The sequence below is a fragment of the Mustela erminea genome, chromosome 18 (assembly GCF_009829155.1).
Source record: "Mustela erminea isolate mMusErm1 chromosome 18, mMusErm1.Pri, whole genome shotgun sequence".
Taxonomy (NCBI): Eukaryota; Metazoa; Chordata; class Mammalia; order Carnivora; family Mustelidae; genus Mustela; species Mustela erminea.
In genome coordinates this window covers 61,363,140-61,378,470 of record NC_045631.1, presented here as the reverse complement: position 1 = coordinate 61,378,470, position 15,331 = coordinate 61,363,140, and the positions used below count along the sequence as shown (strand labels likewise).

The 15,331-nt window shown below is 47.9% G+C and overlaps 1 protein-coding gene across 2 annotated transcripts in view; it reads right to left on the bottom strand.

Annotated features, from left to right (window-relative positions):
• Positions 1–14,998, bottom strand: part of FOXK2 (forkhead box K2) — a 70,889-nt gene extending 55,891 nt beyond the window's left edge. For both annotated transcript variants that reach the window (XM_032321600.1, XM_032321601.1), the window contains exon 1: positions 14,571–14,998. In XM_032321600.1, coding sequence (XP_032177491.1) covers positions 14,571–14,983 — 413 coding nt within the window. In that variant the 5' untranslated portion in view covers positions 14,984–14,998. The remainder of the gene's footprint in view (positions 1–14,570) is intronic.
• Between the last annotated feature and the right edge of the window lie 333 nt (positions 14,999–15,331).

Below are 15,331 nucleotides of genomic sequence, written 5' to 3'. Positions count from 1 at the left end.
AACCTGTTCTAGGAACAAGACACAGCATTTCAAGGCAAGACTAAATATTGTTTTTAAGATTTTATTTATTTATTTGACAGAGATACAGTGAGAGGGAACACAAGCAGGAGGAGTGGAAGAGGGAGAAATAGGCTCCCCGCTGAGCAGGGAGCCCGATGCAAGACTTGATTCCAGGACCCCGGGACCATGACCTGAGCCGAAGGCAGACGCTTCACAACTGAGCCAGCCGGGTGCCCCAAGACTAAATACTCTTCCACATCAAAAGCATAACACAAAGTAAGAAAATGATACACCAGTATCTTCAAATATTATATAACATACACAAGATGTTTCTCAGTTGCAAAGCAATTACACTGGGTTTAGAACCCAAACGGAATGCACTTTACTTACAACAGGCTATAAGTAGCTAGTATGCCTAAAAGAACAGATCAATCTCCATCAGAGCAATCAACTTGTAGATATAGCCTTCCCTTACTACATGGAAATACATACTCATTACAGCAATTTTTTTTTAAAAAAGGAAACATGCCTATTTGTAGACACATATTCTTGTCATCCCAGTGGTGTTTTGTTTATCTTTTTTAAAGATTATATTTAGGGCGCCTGGGTGGCTCAAACAGTTAAGTGTCTGCCTTCGGCTCAGGTCATGATCCCACGGTCCTGGGATGGAGTACCACATCGTGCTCCCTGCTTAGCGGGCAGCCTGCTTGTCCCCCGCCTCTGCCTCTCTCTCTCTCTCAATGTTGCTCATAAGTAAATAAATAAAATCTTTAAAAAAAATAGACTTTATTTATTGGGCCACCTGGGTGGCTCCGTCAGTGAAGCATGGGCCTTTGGCTCAGATTGTAATCCTGCGGTCCTGGAATAGAGCGCAGAATCTGGCTCCCCTGCTCAGCGGGGAGTCTGTTTCTCCCTCTCCCTGCCACCCCCCACTGCTTCTTCTTGCCTTCTCTGTCAAATAAATAAATAAATAAAATCTTTAAAAAAAAATTTTTTAAAAGATTTTATTTATTTGAGAGAGAGATTATGAGCGGAGGAAGGGGCAGAAGGAGAAGCAGACTCCCTGCTGAGCAGGGAGCCTGACATGGGACTCAACCCTGGGACTCCAGGATCATGACCTGAGCTGAAGGCAGACGCTTACGTGACTGAGCCACCCAGGCGCCCCTTAATGGTGTTTTAAATCCAGGAATGCATTGGCTATACCACACACAAACACTTAACATACAATTCCACCAGCACAATTATTCCATACACGCTGTTCTACAACTTTTCTTCTTCTTTCTATGTGGATAAATACACTTTAATGGTTACATGGTATTTCCTTCAGTATAATGCAGTTTATATAATATAAATGCCAAGAAAAAATAAAAGATTAGATAAATTAGTACAATTTAAAAACCTATTTTAGTTTGTCTTGTAGATTTTCCAATCTTCTAATTAATGGCTGTTTTTGGCTTTGAATAGCGCTTAGTGATTTTAAAAAATGGCAAAAAGAAACTGGATGTGGGTTTGAATCTATCATTTCTAAACTATGCACTTTCGGATTAACACCCTCCATGCCTCAATTTCCTCCTACAATAGGGACAAGAATCAATTCAACAGAGGGGCACCTGGGTGGCTCTGTCAGGTAAGTGGCCACCTCGTGATTTCAGCTCAGGGTCATGGGATCTGGCCCTGTGTCAGGCTCCACACTTAACTCATAGTCTTCTTAGGATTCTTTCTTTCCCTCTGCCCCCACCCGCTGCCCCCTCACCACCCACTCACACTTGGGTGCATACGTGGGCACTCTCTCTCCCTCGCAGATAAATAAAATCTTAAAAAAAAAAAAAAAAAAAAAAAGAATCAATTCACAGAGCAACTGAGAGCAGGTGCTGGGAAAGCCAGTGTGCCTTCAAGGGCCTGCTATCCCATCCTCATCACCACCCACAGTAAGAATTCCACCCTCCCCACTGGTGTGCTACATACATGGGAACATTTTAAAACATTATAATAACTTAAATGCAAATTATTTCTTCCTTTATGTTAAAGAAAAATGTTCTTCCTAGGACTGTAGATATTTGGAAATATTTCTTTAACAAAAATCATTATTATGGTCTTGGCTTTGGGGTGGGGATATTTTAAAGAAAATGGAACCAATATATCAATAGTACAGACTACTGAAGAATTTCATATTTCCTGATTCAAATTACTAATAGCAAAGACAGACTTATTTTTTTAAGATTTTAGTTATTTTAGGGGCGCCTGGGTGGCTCAGTGGGTTTAAGCCTCTGCCTTCAGCTCAGGTCATGATCCCAGGGCCCTGGGATCGAGCCCCACATCGGGCTCCCTGCATGCAGGAAGCCAGCCTCCCCCACTCTCTCTGCCTGCCTCTCTGCCTGCTTGTGATCTCTGTCAAATAAATAAATAAAATCTTAAAAAACAAAAGATTTTATTTATTTTAATTGAGACATGGAGAGGGAGAGTGTACAAGGGGGGAGGGAGGTGGATCAGAGGGAAAGGGAGAAGCAGACTCTCTGATGAGCAAGGAGCCTGAAGTTCCTTGGGGGTTGATCCCAAGACCCTGAGATCATGACCTGAGCCAAAGGCAGATGCTTCACTGACTGAGCCACCCAGCTGCCCCATCAAGATAGACTTACTAAGAATAATAGTCTGACTTTCATGTTATTTTGTACTCGAGGTAATTTAGAAAATTTTTCATACTCTATTTTACTTTTTAAAAATGGGATAATGATGGGGCGCCTGGGTGGCTCAGTGGGTTGAGCCGCTGCCTTCGGCTCGGGTCATGGTCTCAGGGTCCTGGGATCGAGTCCCGCGTTGGGCTCTCTGCTCGGCGGGGAGCCTGCTTCCCTCTCTCTCTCTCTGCCTGCCTCTCCATCTACTTGCGATTTCTCTCTGTCAAATAAATAAATAAAATCTTTAAAAAAAAAAAAAAATGGGATAATGAATTTGACTTTACTCAAATGTTGTCACGTCACTAAATCCAAGAAAAAGTACGGCCACTATTACACTCAGTGCCAAATGACAAAAATGAGAATTGAAAGAATTAAAATTTTCACTCAAGGGGCACCTGGGTGGCTCAGTGGGTTAAAGCCTCTGCCTTCGGCTCAGGTCATGATCTCAGGGTCCTGGGATCGAGTCCCGCATCGGGCTCTCTGCTCGGCAGGGAGCCTGCTTCCTCCTCTCTCTCTCAGCCTGCCTCTCTGCCTACTTGTGATCTGTCTCTGTCAAATAAATAAATAAAATATTTAAAAAAAAATTTTTTCACTCAAAAGAACTGACCTTCAGAAGTGACATCAGCAAAACAGCTCACTAAGAAGCTCCAAGTTCTCATTCACCCTCACCCCACACATAAACACACAAACAAACACTGGAAAACGTGCAGCAACTGTCAGAACCAATTTGTAAAAACTCTGCAAGAGAGTTAGAAGTCTGCAAACACCAAGTGCTGAATCAGGAAAGAGGTGCCACGGAACGGCAGGCAGATTTTAGATTCTCCTGCCCCTGACTGCTCCCTCTAGCATGGTAGCAACAGGCCTTGGTCTTGAAGCACAAATTATCTTCAAGCATAAAAGGTCTTAGAGTAATGGTCTTAAAGTAAACACAGTGTTAAAGTGGTTGGTGACAGCCAGGGTTGCCAGTGTGGGGCTGTTTTCCAGGTTTGGGGACAGAACGGACTTTGTCACTATTGTGCATGTCTCTTCTAACCTGTCACAGACTACCTGAAGGAGAGACATAGGCACTCTTCTGGTGTTTTGTTCAACTCAGAAATAAGGCTGAAAAGGCTTGAAAACACTGCACGTTGAATAAAAATCCTCAGAACCTATGGCAAAACATTACATACAGTCTAAACATACACTACACTTCCTAAAGCAAAAGCTGGGGAGAGTTTCTCTGGGAAATTAGGACATTCAAAAGTAACAGTTCATATTAGGAAGTTCAGAATACCATACAGATGTCCAGGGCAAGATGCGTGCTTATACAAGACCTGAGAAGACTCTGGTTTTTTAACCTTGAGCTGATCCTTAGGCACAGTGCAAGCCTGATCAAGAACTGAAGGAGGGCCCAGGCACAGAGCCAATATGCAAAGCATGGGAGATAGGAGAGCTGCTCACGTTCAGGAAATCTCTGCCGAAACAACAGCTAAACACAAGATAGAAACAGGACTTCAGGAACTACATTGTCAGGAAAAGAGTCTTTGGAGTAATAGTCTGGATAAGTCACTAGGCAAAGAGAACTCCTACAGCCTCTAACAAACAAAAACCAACAAACCTTCTGGGAAGGAGAACCTGATTTCCAGAGTTTATTATATTATAATAGTCAAACGTCCAGTTTTCAAAGACAACAAAATCAAAAGCCCCATGAAGAACAGGAAAGCATGACTTGGTCAAAAGAACAAAATAAATGAACAGAAATTATCTCTGAAGAAGGTGAGACATAAGCCTTGCTAGACAAAGACTTTAAAAACAACCATGTCACAGCACCTGGCTCAATCAGTTGGTAGAGCATATGATTCCTGATCTTAGGGTTGTAAATTAGATGTAAATTTTGTAAATTTACATTGTAAATTAAACCCCATGTTGGGTGTAGAGAGTACCATAAAATAAAATCTAAAAAAAAAAAAAAAAAAAGTATTTCAAAAAAACAACCATGTTATGTGCTCAAATAAATAAAAACACAAAGAACTAAAGGAAGTCAGGAGAATTACAAAGGAACAAACAGGAATATTAAAAAAAAAAAGTAGAAATTATAAGATGTGGCAAAAGAGCAATCTGTTGAAGTTGAAAAGTACTGTAAATGAAACGAAAAATTTACCATAGGGGTCCAGCAGCATCTCTGAATAGGCAGAACAAAAAATCCACAAACTTAAAGATAGGATAACTGAAATAATCAAGTCTAAGAAGCAGAAAGGAAAAAGAAGACTGAAAAGAGCCTTAAAGAACTCGTGGGACATCAATAAGTAGACCAACACACACCTTATGGGAGTCTCAAAAGAAGAAAAGAAAAAGAGGCAGAAGGAAAATATTCGAAAAAAATAATGGCGAAAAACAGCTCAAATATGATGAAAGACACAAACCTACAAATCCAAGAAACTCCATAAATTCCAAGTAGGATAAACTCAAAGGACCCGTAACAAGACAGTATAATTAACCATCAAAAGACAAAGAGAGGGGCGCCTGGGTGGCTCAGTGGGTTAAAGTCTCTGCCTTCGGCTCAGGTCATGATCCCAGGTCCAGGGATCGAGCCCCGCATCGGGCTCTCTGCTCGGCCGGGAGCCTGCTTCCTCCTCTCTCTCTGCCTGCTTCCCTGCCTACTTGTGATCTCTCTCTGCCAAATAAATAAATTTTTTAAAAATCTTAAAAAAAAAAAAAAAAAGACAAAGAGAGAATCTTGAAAGCAGCAAGAGAGAAGTAACCTGTCGCATACAAGGCTCTCTATAAGGTTAATGGCTGTTTCTCTTCAGAAGCCATGAAGGCCAGAAGACAGTGAGATAACATTTAAAGTGCTGAAAACATGAAATAAGTTTAAAAAATAAAACTGTCAGCTGAGACTTATTATATCTGGCAATCTGTCCTTCAAAAATGAGAGAGAAATTAAGATATTCCTCAATATTGGGATGCCTGGGTGGCTCAGTTGGTTAAGCCGCTGCCTTCAGCTCAGGTCATGATCCCAGCGTCCTGGGATGGAGTCCCACAACGGGCTCCTTGCTCAGCAGGAAGCCTGCTTTTCTCTCTGTCTCTTCCTGCCACTCTGTCTGCATGTGCTCGCGCTCTCTCTCTCTCTGACAAATAAATAAAATCTTAAAAAAAAAAAAAAGATATTCCTCAATAAACAAAAATTGAGGGAGTTCATTAACACTAGACCTGCCTTACAAGAAAAGCTAAAAGGAGTCCTTCAGGTGGAAATAAAAGACCACTCGACAGTCACTCAAAACCATATGAAGAAATTATCTCCAGTGTAGGTAAAAATGTGAGAAAATATATGTTAGTATTATTGTCATTTGGGTTTATAATTCTACTTTTGATTTCCTACAGAATTCAAAATACAAATCCATAAAAAATTATAAATATGTTATTTGGCACACAATGTATAAAGATGTAATCTGTGACAACATAAAAGGGAGGAGGAAGGACATACACAGGAGGAGAGTTTTTGAAGCTGATATCATTTCAAAATAGATGGCTTTAAATTTAGGATGTTAAATATGATCTCCATGGTAAACACAAAGAAAATCTTTAAAATATACACAAAGGAAAAATGAGGAGAGAATCACAAAAGTAAAGGAAGAAAGAAAGAAAGAAATCACCTAAACTAAAATCAGAGTTAGGGAGGCACCTGGGTGGCTCAGTGGGTTAAAGCCTCTGCCTTTGGCTCAGGTCATGATCTCAGGGTCCTGGGATCGAGCCCAGGATCAGGCTCTCTGCTCAGTGGGGAGCCTGCTCCCCACCCCTCCCCCGGTCTCTCAGCCTGCCTTTCTGCCTACTTGTGATCTCTGTCTGCCAAAAAAAAAAAAAAAAAAAAAAAAATCAGACAGGAAGAAAACAAGGGACAACAAAGCTGTAAGACATAAGGAACAACAGTAAAATAGCAGAAGCCTTTCCTTACCGTAATTACTTTAAACATAAGTGGATCAAACTCCCCAATCAAAATATTTGAGACAAAAAATTTAAATTTGTTTCCTTACAACAATATTAATGTTTACTCAGCCAATTCTCCTGTATCAGGCAAAGACAATCTACACCACAACCCCATGAAGTCAATTCAGTAATATCCGGTTTATAGAAAGTGGACCCTAAGGCTGAGAGATTAAACAGTCTGATCACATGGGGGAGAAGGCTCTCCTCTCCCCTGTTCAAGCTATGAGACTGTTCACTAATGAATGCCTGCGTTACTCATTCTTACCTCACCCTCAATCTTTCCTCTGTGGAGAGAAAGACGCAGAGGAGATAACAAGTAACCTCTGAAATGTGGCTCTTAAGTGAAGACCCCAGAGAGCTGCCCTCCACAGAACAGAGAGGGCACCTAAGACTGACCTAGAACCTACTAAACACCAAGAACTGGGAAACACTCAACCAGTCTTCTCAGGAATAAAATCTTTAATTCTGTTATTCATTTTTCATGTTTGAATCCTTTTTAATAAATGTCCCTCCTTTATTTTTCACAATTTTATCTTTTACAGCAAAATTCCTTATAGTCAATTAGTTATGTAGCAAAAATGTTTACAGAGAAAATACAGGACACAGGAAAAAATGCAGTACTGTTGAAACATCACCTACACGCTCAAAATGCTACTATATACTTACTGAAAAAGACCAGAAAGATATAACAGTAAGTGTCCACCTTCCTTGTTTAGGGTTTTCTGTATCCCATCTATTCAAGTGAAAGTCAAAAGATGAATTTCAAACTGCCAATTATTATGACAAAAACCATAAGAAAACGGCATCTGACAGCAGTCTTTCGAAATATGGCTGTAGTGACACTCACGTCAGAGTCCCTCACATCATCAGTTCATTTTTCAGGAAAACCGAGACGAACAAACAAAACCACGCCACCAGAACAATGCAACAGATTAATTCAATGTCTCTTTAACCCCATTAGCTGTAAATGTTTCCAGAATAACTTCACCAGTAAGATATGCCTGAGAGTACATATTCCAAGAGGGAGAATGCTGGGCTACTCCTTAAAACACTAAGACGGATCTTCAATCCAGCTAAGATTTACAGACGGTGGTCCTCTGTGCGTGTCCTTCCAAAACTGCCAAGGGAGTGATTCCGCACCAGCCGCTCCGTCTCAGGCTTCCTTTCAGAAAGGTGCTGCCACTGAATTTGAAACAACTGCTATTAGCTTAAAGGTTTTAAGTGGGTCTGATCTGTAAAAAATTATTAAGATTCACTCACGATAGCTCCAAGAAGGATGTCCGGCTGTTATCAGAACTAGAACTGCGCGGGCAGGGCTTCAGTCTTCCTCCCTGCTACTGACATCTGGGGCTGGGTCATTATCTGTTGCAGGGGAAGGGACTATTCTGTGCATTATAATATTTTTAGCAATGTCCCTGGCCCGGCCCACTAGACGCCAGAAGCAGCACCTCCTCCCAGTTGTGCCAACCTAGCATGTCTCCAGATACTGCCAAATGTCCCAGGAAGGGGAGGGGGCCCTGGTAAGAACCACTGTTCTGATACCTTTCACTGGATAAGACACACAAGCAATCTGTGTCAAATGACAAACTTCAGCAAAAGCCAAATAATGTCTAAAATCCCTAAGGAATTCTCGGCAGAGCACCACACACACACTCTAGAAACTGATGCATATAGGAAAGGCGGTTTTCTTTCTTTCTCTCTTTCTTTGCGGAGAGAGAGTGTGTATGCAAGGGGTTGGGGGAGGGAAGGAACAGAGGGAGAGAGAAAAAAATCTCAAGCACACTCCATGATGACCAGAGACTGACCTGCGGATAGACCTTCATGATCCAAAGATCATGACCTAAACTGAAATCAAGAGCTGGACACTTAACTGACTGAGCCATCCAGGCACCCCAGGAAAGGCAGGTTTCTACAAGTGCTTCCTAATCTCCCCAGGTGGGCACTTCCTGGGATGACAACAATGAGCACCTTGTCGTGGTGCTCAAACTGCCTCAAATCACAGAAACAGTGATGTGTGCCTTAAACAAGCCCTGGTGTATTGTTCCATTAGCATATTCAAAAAACCCTCATCAGAAACCGGGACCAGAAGTGTGGGAGCTGACTTACTGTATTACCACTATTTAAGATATTGTGAACTGCTCCAAAACCCAAACATAAAAGGAAAGAGGAGATGTTAAACAGATAAGAATACTATCCAAGATGTTGATGCCTTCATTAAAAGCTTCCTTATTTTAGAAACTATCTTTTCTTCATTTAAAAAAAAACCAGAACCAACAGAACACCTCTCTCCTCAGTGAAACAAGAGTTGTTGCATTTTCACAATGGAAAAATCTGTTGTCACTATAATAGCCTCATCTTCTGGATTATTTCCACCAATTATACATGAAGCTTTGCTGAGCTTCTGCAACTGTGGATCTAGATGGAAGGTGCTGGTAATTGGGGGAGTCAAGTCTGACTGGAATCCCATTACTAGACAGATGATCGGTACCTGAGAATGTTCAAGTAACAGTAACATCCTAAATCAGCACTCAGCGGGTACACATGTTCCGGATATATACCAAGCGATGATGGCTCTGTGCCACTTCCAGGGGGTTACAAACACATATAGGACCTGGTCCCCACATCATGGAAGACCGGCACAGAGGAACCTGAGCAAGCTGAGTTACGGCACAAGACAATGAGGAGGGAAAGGAGGGAACATCTCTGCCTCCCTTAGCCTGACAGCACAGGGGTGACGGGAGCGGGGGGGGGGGAGACACTAGTCCTGAGAACAGGCTCCAACACCTACTACTAAGGGTCCTGAGCACCAATGTCAGCCTGGCAAGTGCTCAGCTGACATGACAGACCTGCAGAGGAGCCCGGCTTCAGGTCTGTAATGCCTCCCAGGAAGAAAACATAGCCCAAAATTTCAAAAATGTATGTGCTTCCTTACATTTCAATAAAAAAGCAGTTTTAAAAAGAAAAACAGTGCACTGTGAATTATGAAGTTCTTCGACTGAACAGAGAAGCCATTCTTAATTTCCAAAACAACAGTTTGGCCAATGGCATTCATGAACAAGTATCCTTCAAATCAGACCACAAACGGGACAACTTTTAGCCAGTTCCCTTGCCTGACTTTGTAACCAAGGCAGAAGCAGTTTTTCTTGTCTCCCAAATCAGGAAAGTGCTGCGATGATGCTTACAGTTAGTTTGGAGTCGAACAGAACCAACAGAGACTGCAAGGGGAGGGCACCCCCAATGGACTCTTCTGGCCCAGCCTGCTGGCCACCACCAACCACGCCCCACAGCCTCTATGCCTAGGTGCCAGGAGGGAGAGGACTCCTCCCAGCTGAAGGAACTTCAAACTTCACTCACGACTCCAAGAGGCCCTAGATCAATTTACGGCCGGCATGAGTGCCTGTGTACAGAGCTATGAGCAAGCTGAAGAGTGCTGGCCCTCAAGACTGATGCCCTCGGGTCACATTTTGTGACACATTAAGTCCTCACAGGCCCCTTCACACCAGGGCACGCTCATGGACAAAACACGCGTAGCCCCTGATGTACCAGGGACACAGGCACAGTGCTGTGTCGCACAAGTCATACAGTTGTTATCCCATGTTACACACGAGAGAACAAAAATTCCAAGAGTTTAAACGGGAAGGGTGGAGTCTAGCCCCAGGGTGCCCAGCTCCAAAGCCCAACCTCACCATCTCCTGATACAGTCAGACCCATAAGACCAAGACCACCGCAGGTGACAGGTCCTGCCACATAGGCTTGTTTCTCAAAATGCGTTATGAAGGGGGCGCCTGGGTGGCTTGATGGGTTAAAGCCTCTGCCTTCGGCTCAGGTCATGATCCCAGGGTCTTGGGATCGAGCCCCACATCGGGCTCTCTGCGAAGCGGGGAGTCTGCTTCCCTTCCTCTTTCTCTGCCTATTTGTGATCTCTGTCTGTCAAATAAATAAATAAAATCTTTAAAAAAAATACGTTGTGAATTCAAGTTATTTTATTATACGTACTGCTGAAGCAAGCACATGAACTCAAGTTATTTTACATCTAAACTGTCTTAAACCACTCATTAAACATTAAAATAAACGGAATTTTGCCACTGGAAGAATTACCACATACTAGGTGAGGTAGTAGTTAACCCAGTTGTTGGGTTATTTTTAACTTAGTAAATTAACAACTACATTAAATAGCTGCCCAGTGTTTCCAGTATCTACAAATCAGTGATAAAATATATCTCAGTTTGGTAAACGAAAACATATTATAGCTTTTTAAAAAAATTTTAGATTTATTTATTTGACAGAGATCACAAGTAGGCAGAGAGGCAGGCAGAGAGAGAGGGAGAAGCAGGCTCCCCGCCGAGCAGAGAGCCGGATGTGCAGCTCCATCCCAGAACCCTGAGATCATGACCTGAGCCGAAGGCAGAGGCTTAACCCACTGATCCACCCAGGCGCCCCATATTATAGCTCTTAAAGCAAAGCACACAGTGGTCATTAAAAGCAGTTAATTTGTATGCTGAGCACTTTTCAAAGTGCAAAGCCCATCTGCCCCTCTGCTATGGATGTCTCCCTACTCATCACCCACTCCTGAGCCCGGGAGTCCAGACATCTTGGTTCCCAGCTCTCAGCTTTGTATACAAACTGGTCAGTCGCAGGTCATAAAATATAAAGGCATCTCAGCCAACCCCGCAGCCCTGGAACAAGAAAACATGAGAGACCTCACTAGTGGGTCCTGCTCTGGTCTTCGAGTAAGACATCCCCATGGGATGTTCTGCTACAGGGAACCCTGTCCTTTACACCTCGTCTGTGTCTGCTCTGTGGGCCAAGCAGGCCTCTGTTGCGTCTCTCGGGGGTTCCTTCACCCACTTGACCCCAGTGACCCACAGGGTCTCCACTCTTCCCAAGCCTCTTCTTAACTCCACCCTCCCCAAAACAGTCCCCTGCCCCACAAACTTCTTACACCCTCACTTCCACTCACTCTCCAGCCCCACACCTAGCCTCCCTCCTCATCCTCCAAGAAGTCCTGATCGCCAAGCACATGGCTCTCCGAGGAACATGACATCGGTGACATCTGAGTCACTACACTTTCCGGAGGCCATCTCCACTCCTGGCACTGCGCTTACTCTCCTCTTTCTGTTAACTGGTATTCTCTGAGAACCTCGGTTCTGCCCCATTCCCACTTCTAAACACAACCACGTCATTGTGAGTTCCTTCAGTTCTTTTCTTGGGAGTCTTTGTGTGGAAAGCTCCAGAACCACTCTCTGCTCACTTCTCTCCACTCCCAACCTTCAAGGACGCTACCCCTGTTTTAATGAGAAAGTCCTCAAATGTGACATTAACAAACGTAATCTGCAAGTTAAAACGTGCCATACAAGAAAGAAAGGAGTGCTGTATCATGAGCTGAATGACAATTAATTTAGCATAGGAACCGGTCACTTTTCTTAATAAACTCAAGTGTAGTTTCACATGTTAAGTAGTTTGGGGCAATAGCAAATGCAACCTGTTCTATTTATGTTTGGCTATTAGATATTCTAGGACCTTTCTGATCAAAAATATGTCAAATTCACTTGAGAGGTTTCAAAGTACTTGAACAACTGCTAAAGAGTTGCTTATTTTTATTTATAAATTATACTTAGTTTGCTTCCACGGCAACAAGAGCAACAACACACCCAGACATTCCTGCCCAGCAGATCTTCCTAAAACACTTTATTGCCCACTCAGGCACCAGAACGGATCCCTAGACAAATAAGAACCCAGTCCTCAAAGAGGACACTCTTCATTCTGTCACTGACCATACTGAAAATGCTCCCCAACCAGACCCAGGCAAACGCAAACTCTACATTGAGGCCCAAGGTCCCTTCTAACCTAAATTCCATGTTTTTCAGCACCAGGCTCCTGGCCCAGGGACACCCATAAGGCCACCGCCAGCTGCTCACTCCCAGGAGCACCCCCACAGGCACACATGCACACAGGTGGCCCAGGGTTCTTCCACTGAGGCCACCCCTACTCCCTAGTACCAGTAACACCTGCACCTCCAGTTGAGTTAGATGCTCCTGGAGAGGAGAAAGTTTGCATTTCTGTACACACAGCCCCACATAATTTGTGGAAATCACCTGTTTTCTGGAAAAACCACACGTCCTGGCACTCATGTACATGCTCAGCAACCTCCCCACACACTTGAGGATCCGTTTGCTCACCAATCATCATGGAAAAACCATCTGGGTTCAGCACTTACCCAAACGGCTTAAAATACAACGGCCAGCGCACAGGATCACCGGCCTCATCTTTCCCTACTCCCCTTCAATTAATACGTTACTTGCTATTTTAATAGAATGACGAGTCATTCTTTAAGCCTAAATTACTTATGTACTCTGCAAGTCCTCCGTATGCAAATTTTTAACACTAACTACAAGACACAAATTCACTCTAAAATTGGAATTGGACTAAAATCACTATTGTTCAAATAAGAGACCAACCAGGGATTGCCCTGGGTTTTTTTTAACTGATACAGTGATTTTCAATTAGAGGACAAAGCTGCATAACTGCTCGAAATTACATGTGCTTTTAAACTTGCACAAACTGGGGCGCCTGGGTGGCTCAGTGGGTTAAGCCGCTGCCTTCGGCTCGGGTTGTGATCTCAGGGTCCTGGGATCGAGCCCCGCATCGGGCTCTCTGCTCAGCGGGGAGCCTGCTTCCTCCCCTCTCTCTGCCTGCCTCTCTGTCTGTCCAATAAATAAATAATCTTAAAAACAAATTGACTTTCTGACTCAAAAAGAACTTGTAACTTAAAACTACGTTTAGTTTCGAAGAAAGGATTTTTCAGGCAATTTCTCTACGTTCAGCGAGTACAGGCGCCTTCGCGGCGCTCCTCCCCGCAAGCTGCCGGTCTGGCCTCCAGCACACGCCAGGAGCGCGGCCGCGAGGAGGGTGCTGCGACGTCCAGTCCCCGCGTACTCCACCGTCCGAGGAGAGCCCCGGGCCCAGGAGAAAGGCCGGGCGCGGTGGCCCCGAGCCGGGTCCCAGGCGCCGGCCTCCGCCGCGCCGCATGCCCTCCTCAGCCGTCCTCCGCGCGGCCGGGACCCCCGGAAGGTGGCCGTGGGCGCCTCCCCCCAAGGTCGGCTCACCCTCGTGCGCGGCCCGTCCGCGCAAGCAGGCCTGGCGGAGGACAGGAAGGATTTTCCGGGAAAACCTCAAAACGCTCGGAGCAGAGAGACCGAGTCCTCCGCCGTGACCTCGAGCCGTCCGTCAACGACGCGCGCACGGCGGCCGGGCGACCCCCGAGGAGCGCGCCCCCACCGCGGCCCGGGCAGCCTCCCGGGCGGCGCGCACACCGGGGCGCGGGCGGGCGGCAGCGCAGCGCGGCCCCAGCCGCTCGGGGTGGCGGACGGGACGGGAGTCCGCTCCAGGCAGAGCCGGCGGGCCGCGCGCCGACACCCCCGGCCGCGCACCCGACGCGCCGGGACCCTGCGCCGGCTTCCGAGGAGCCGCCGGGCCGCAGCGCGGAGCCCTGCGAGACGGGCCCGGGCCCCGGACGTTACGCGGCGGGCGCGAGTCCGAGGACGGCCGCGCCGGCGGAGCCCGCACGGCGCGGGTCGCCCGGAGCCGGCGGGACGGAGCCCTCGCAGCCCGGAGCGACCCCGCCGCCCCTCCGCGCGGGCCCCGGGGACGGACACACGCTGCCGCGGCCGGGGCGGCGGGGTCGCGGGCGGCGGGCCGGGCTCGAGCCAGACCCGCGAGGCCCCGGAGCGAGCGCCGGCCCACGTGCTGCGCCGGGAAGGCCGGCGGGTCCGGCGGGGGCCCGGGCTGCGCCTGCGGGTCCGGCTGCGCGTCCGCCCCGCCGGCCGGGCCCCCGCCGCCGCCGCCGCCGCCGCCGCCGCCGCCCCCGCCCCGGCCCCGACCCGCCCCGCCCCGGCCCCGACCCGGCCCGGCCCGGCCCGGCCCGGCCGCACTCACACGCGCGGCAGCTGCAGCGGCGGCGCCCCGCGCCTCTGGAACACGCCGTCCACGAACACGCCGTTCTTGCCGAGGCAGCGCAGGTAGAAGTCGCCGCCCGCGTCGGGCCCGGGCTGCGCGGACGGCTCCGGGGCCGCCCCGCCATGGCCGCCGCCGCCCGGGGGCGTGAAGATCTCGAGGTGGCGCCGCGAGATGAAGCTGGAGTGGCCCATGCTCACGTCCACCGAGCCCTGCGACGAGTTGCGCCCGATGGTCACCGAGCGCTTCTTCATCAGGTACTCGAACTCGCGGCCCTCGAGGCGCGCCACGGCCCAGCCGCCCGGCGGGGACCCGCCGCCCGCGCCCCCGCCGCCCCCGGCCCCGCCGCCCGCGGGAGGCCCGCCCGCGCCCGGGAGCGCCGCGGCCGCCGCCATGGGCCTGCGAGGGCCCGGGCCGCCTTCCGCCGCCGCCACGGAGCTGAGGGCCGCGCGAGGCCGCCGGCCGGCGAGCGACGAGCGGCGGCGAGGGGCGGGACACGCGCGGCGCGATGCGAGCCGGCGGGCGCCGCTGACGGACGGCCGTGCCGGCCAATGGGGGCGGCGCGCAGCAGTGGGGCTACCGGCGGCCGGCCAATAGCGAGGCACGCTGCCCGAGCGCCCGCACGTCCGGCCGCGGCGCCCGGCGCAGGCGCGGCTCCCAGCAGCCTGGAAAACCCGGGCTAGAGCGTGGCTGGCGCGGAGCTTCGCGGTGACTCGCGGCGGGCGCAGGTCGCCGCGGGCTGG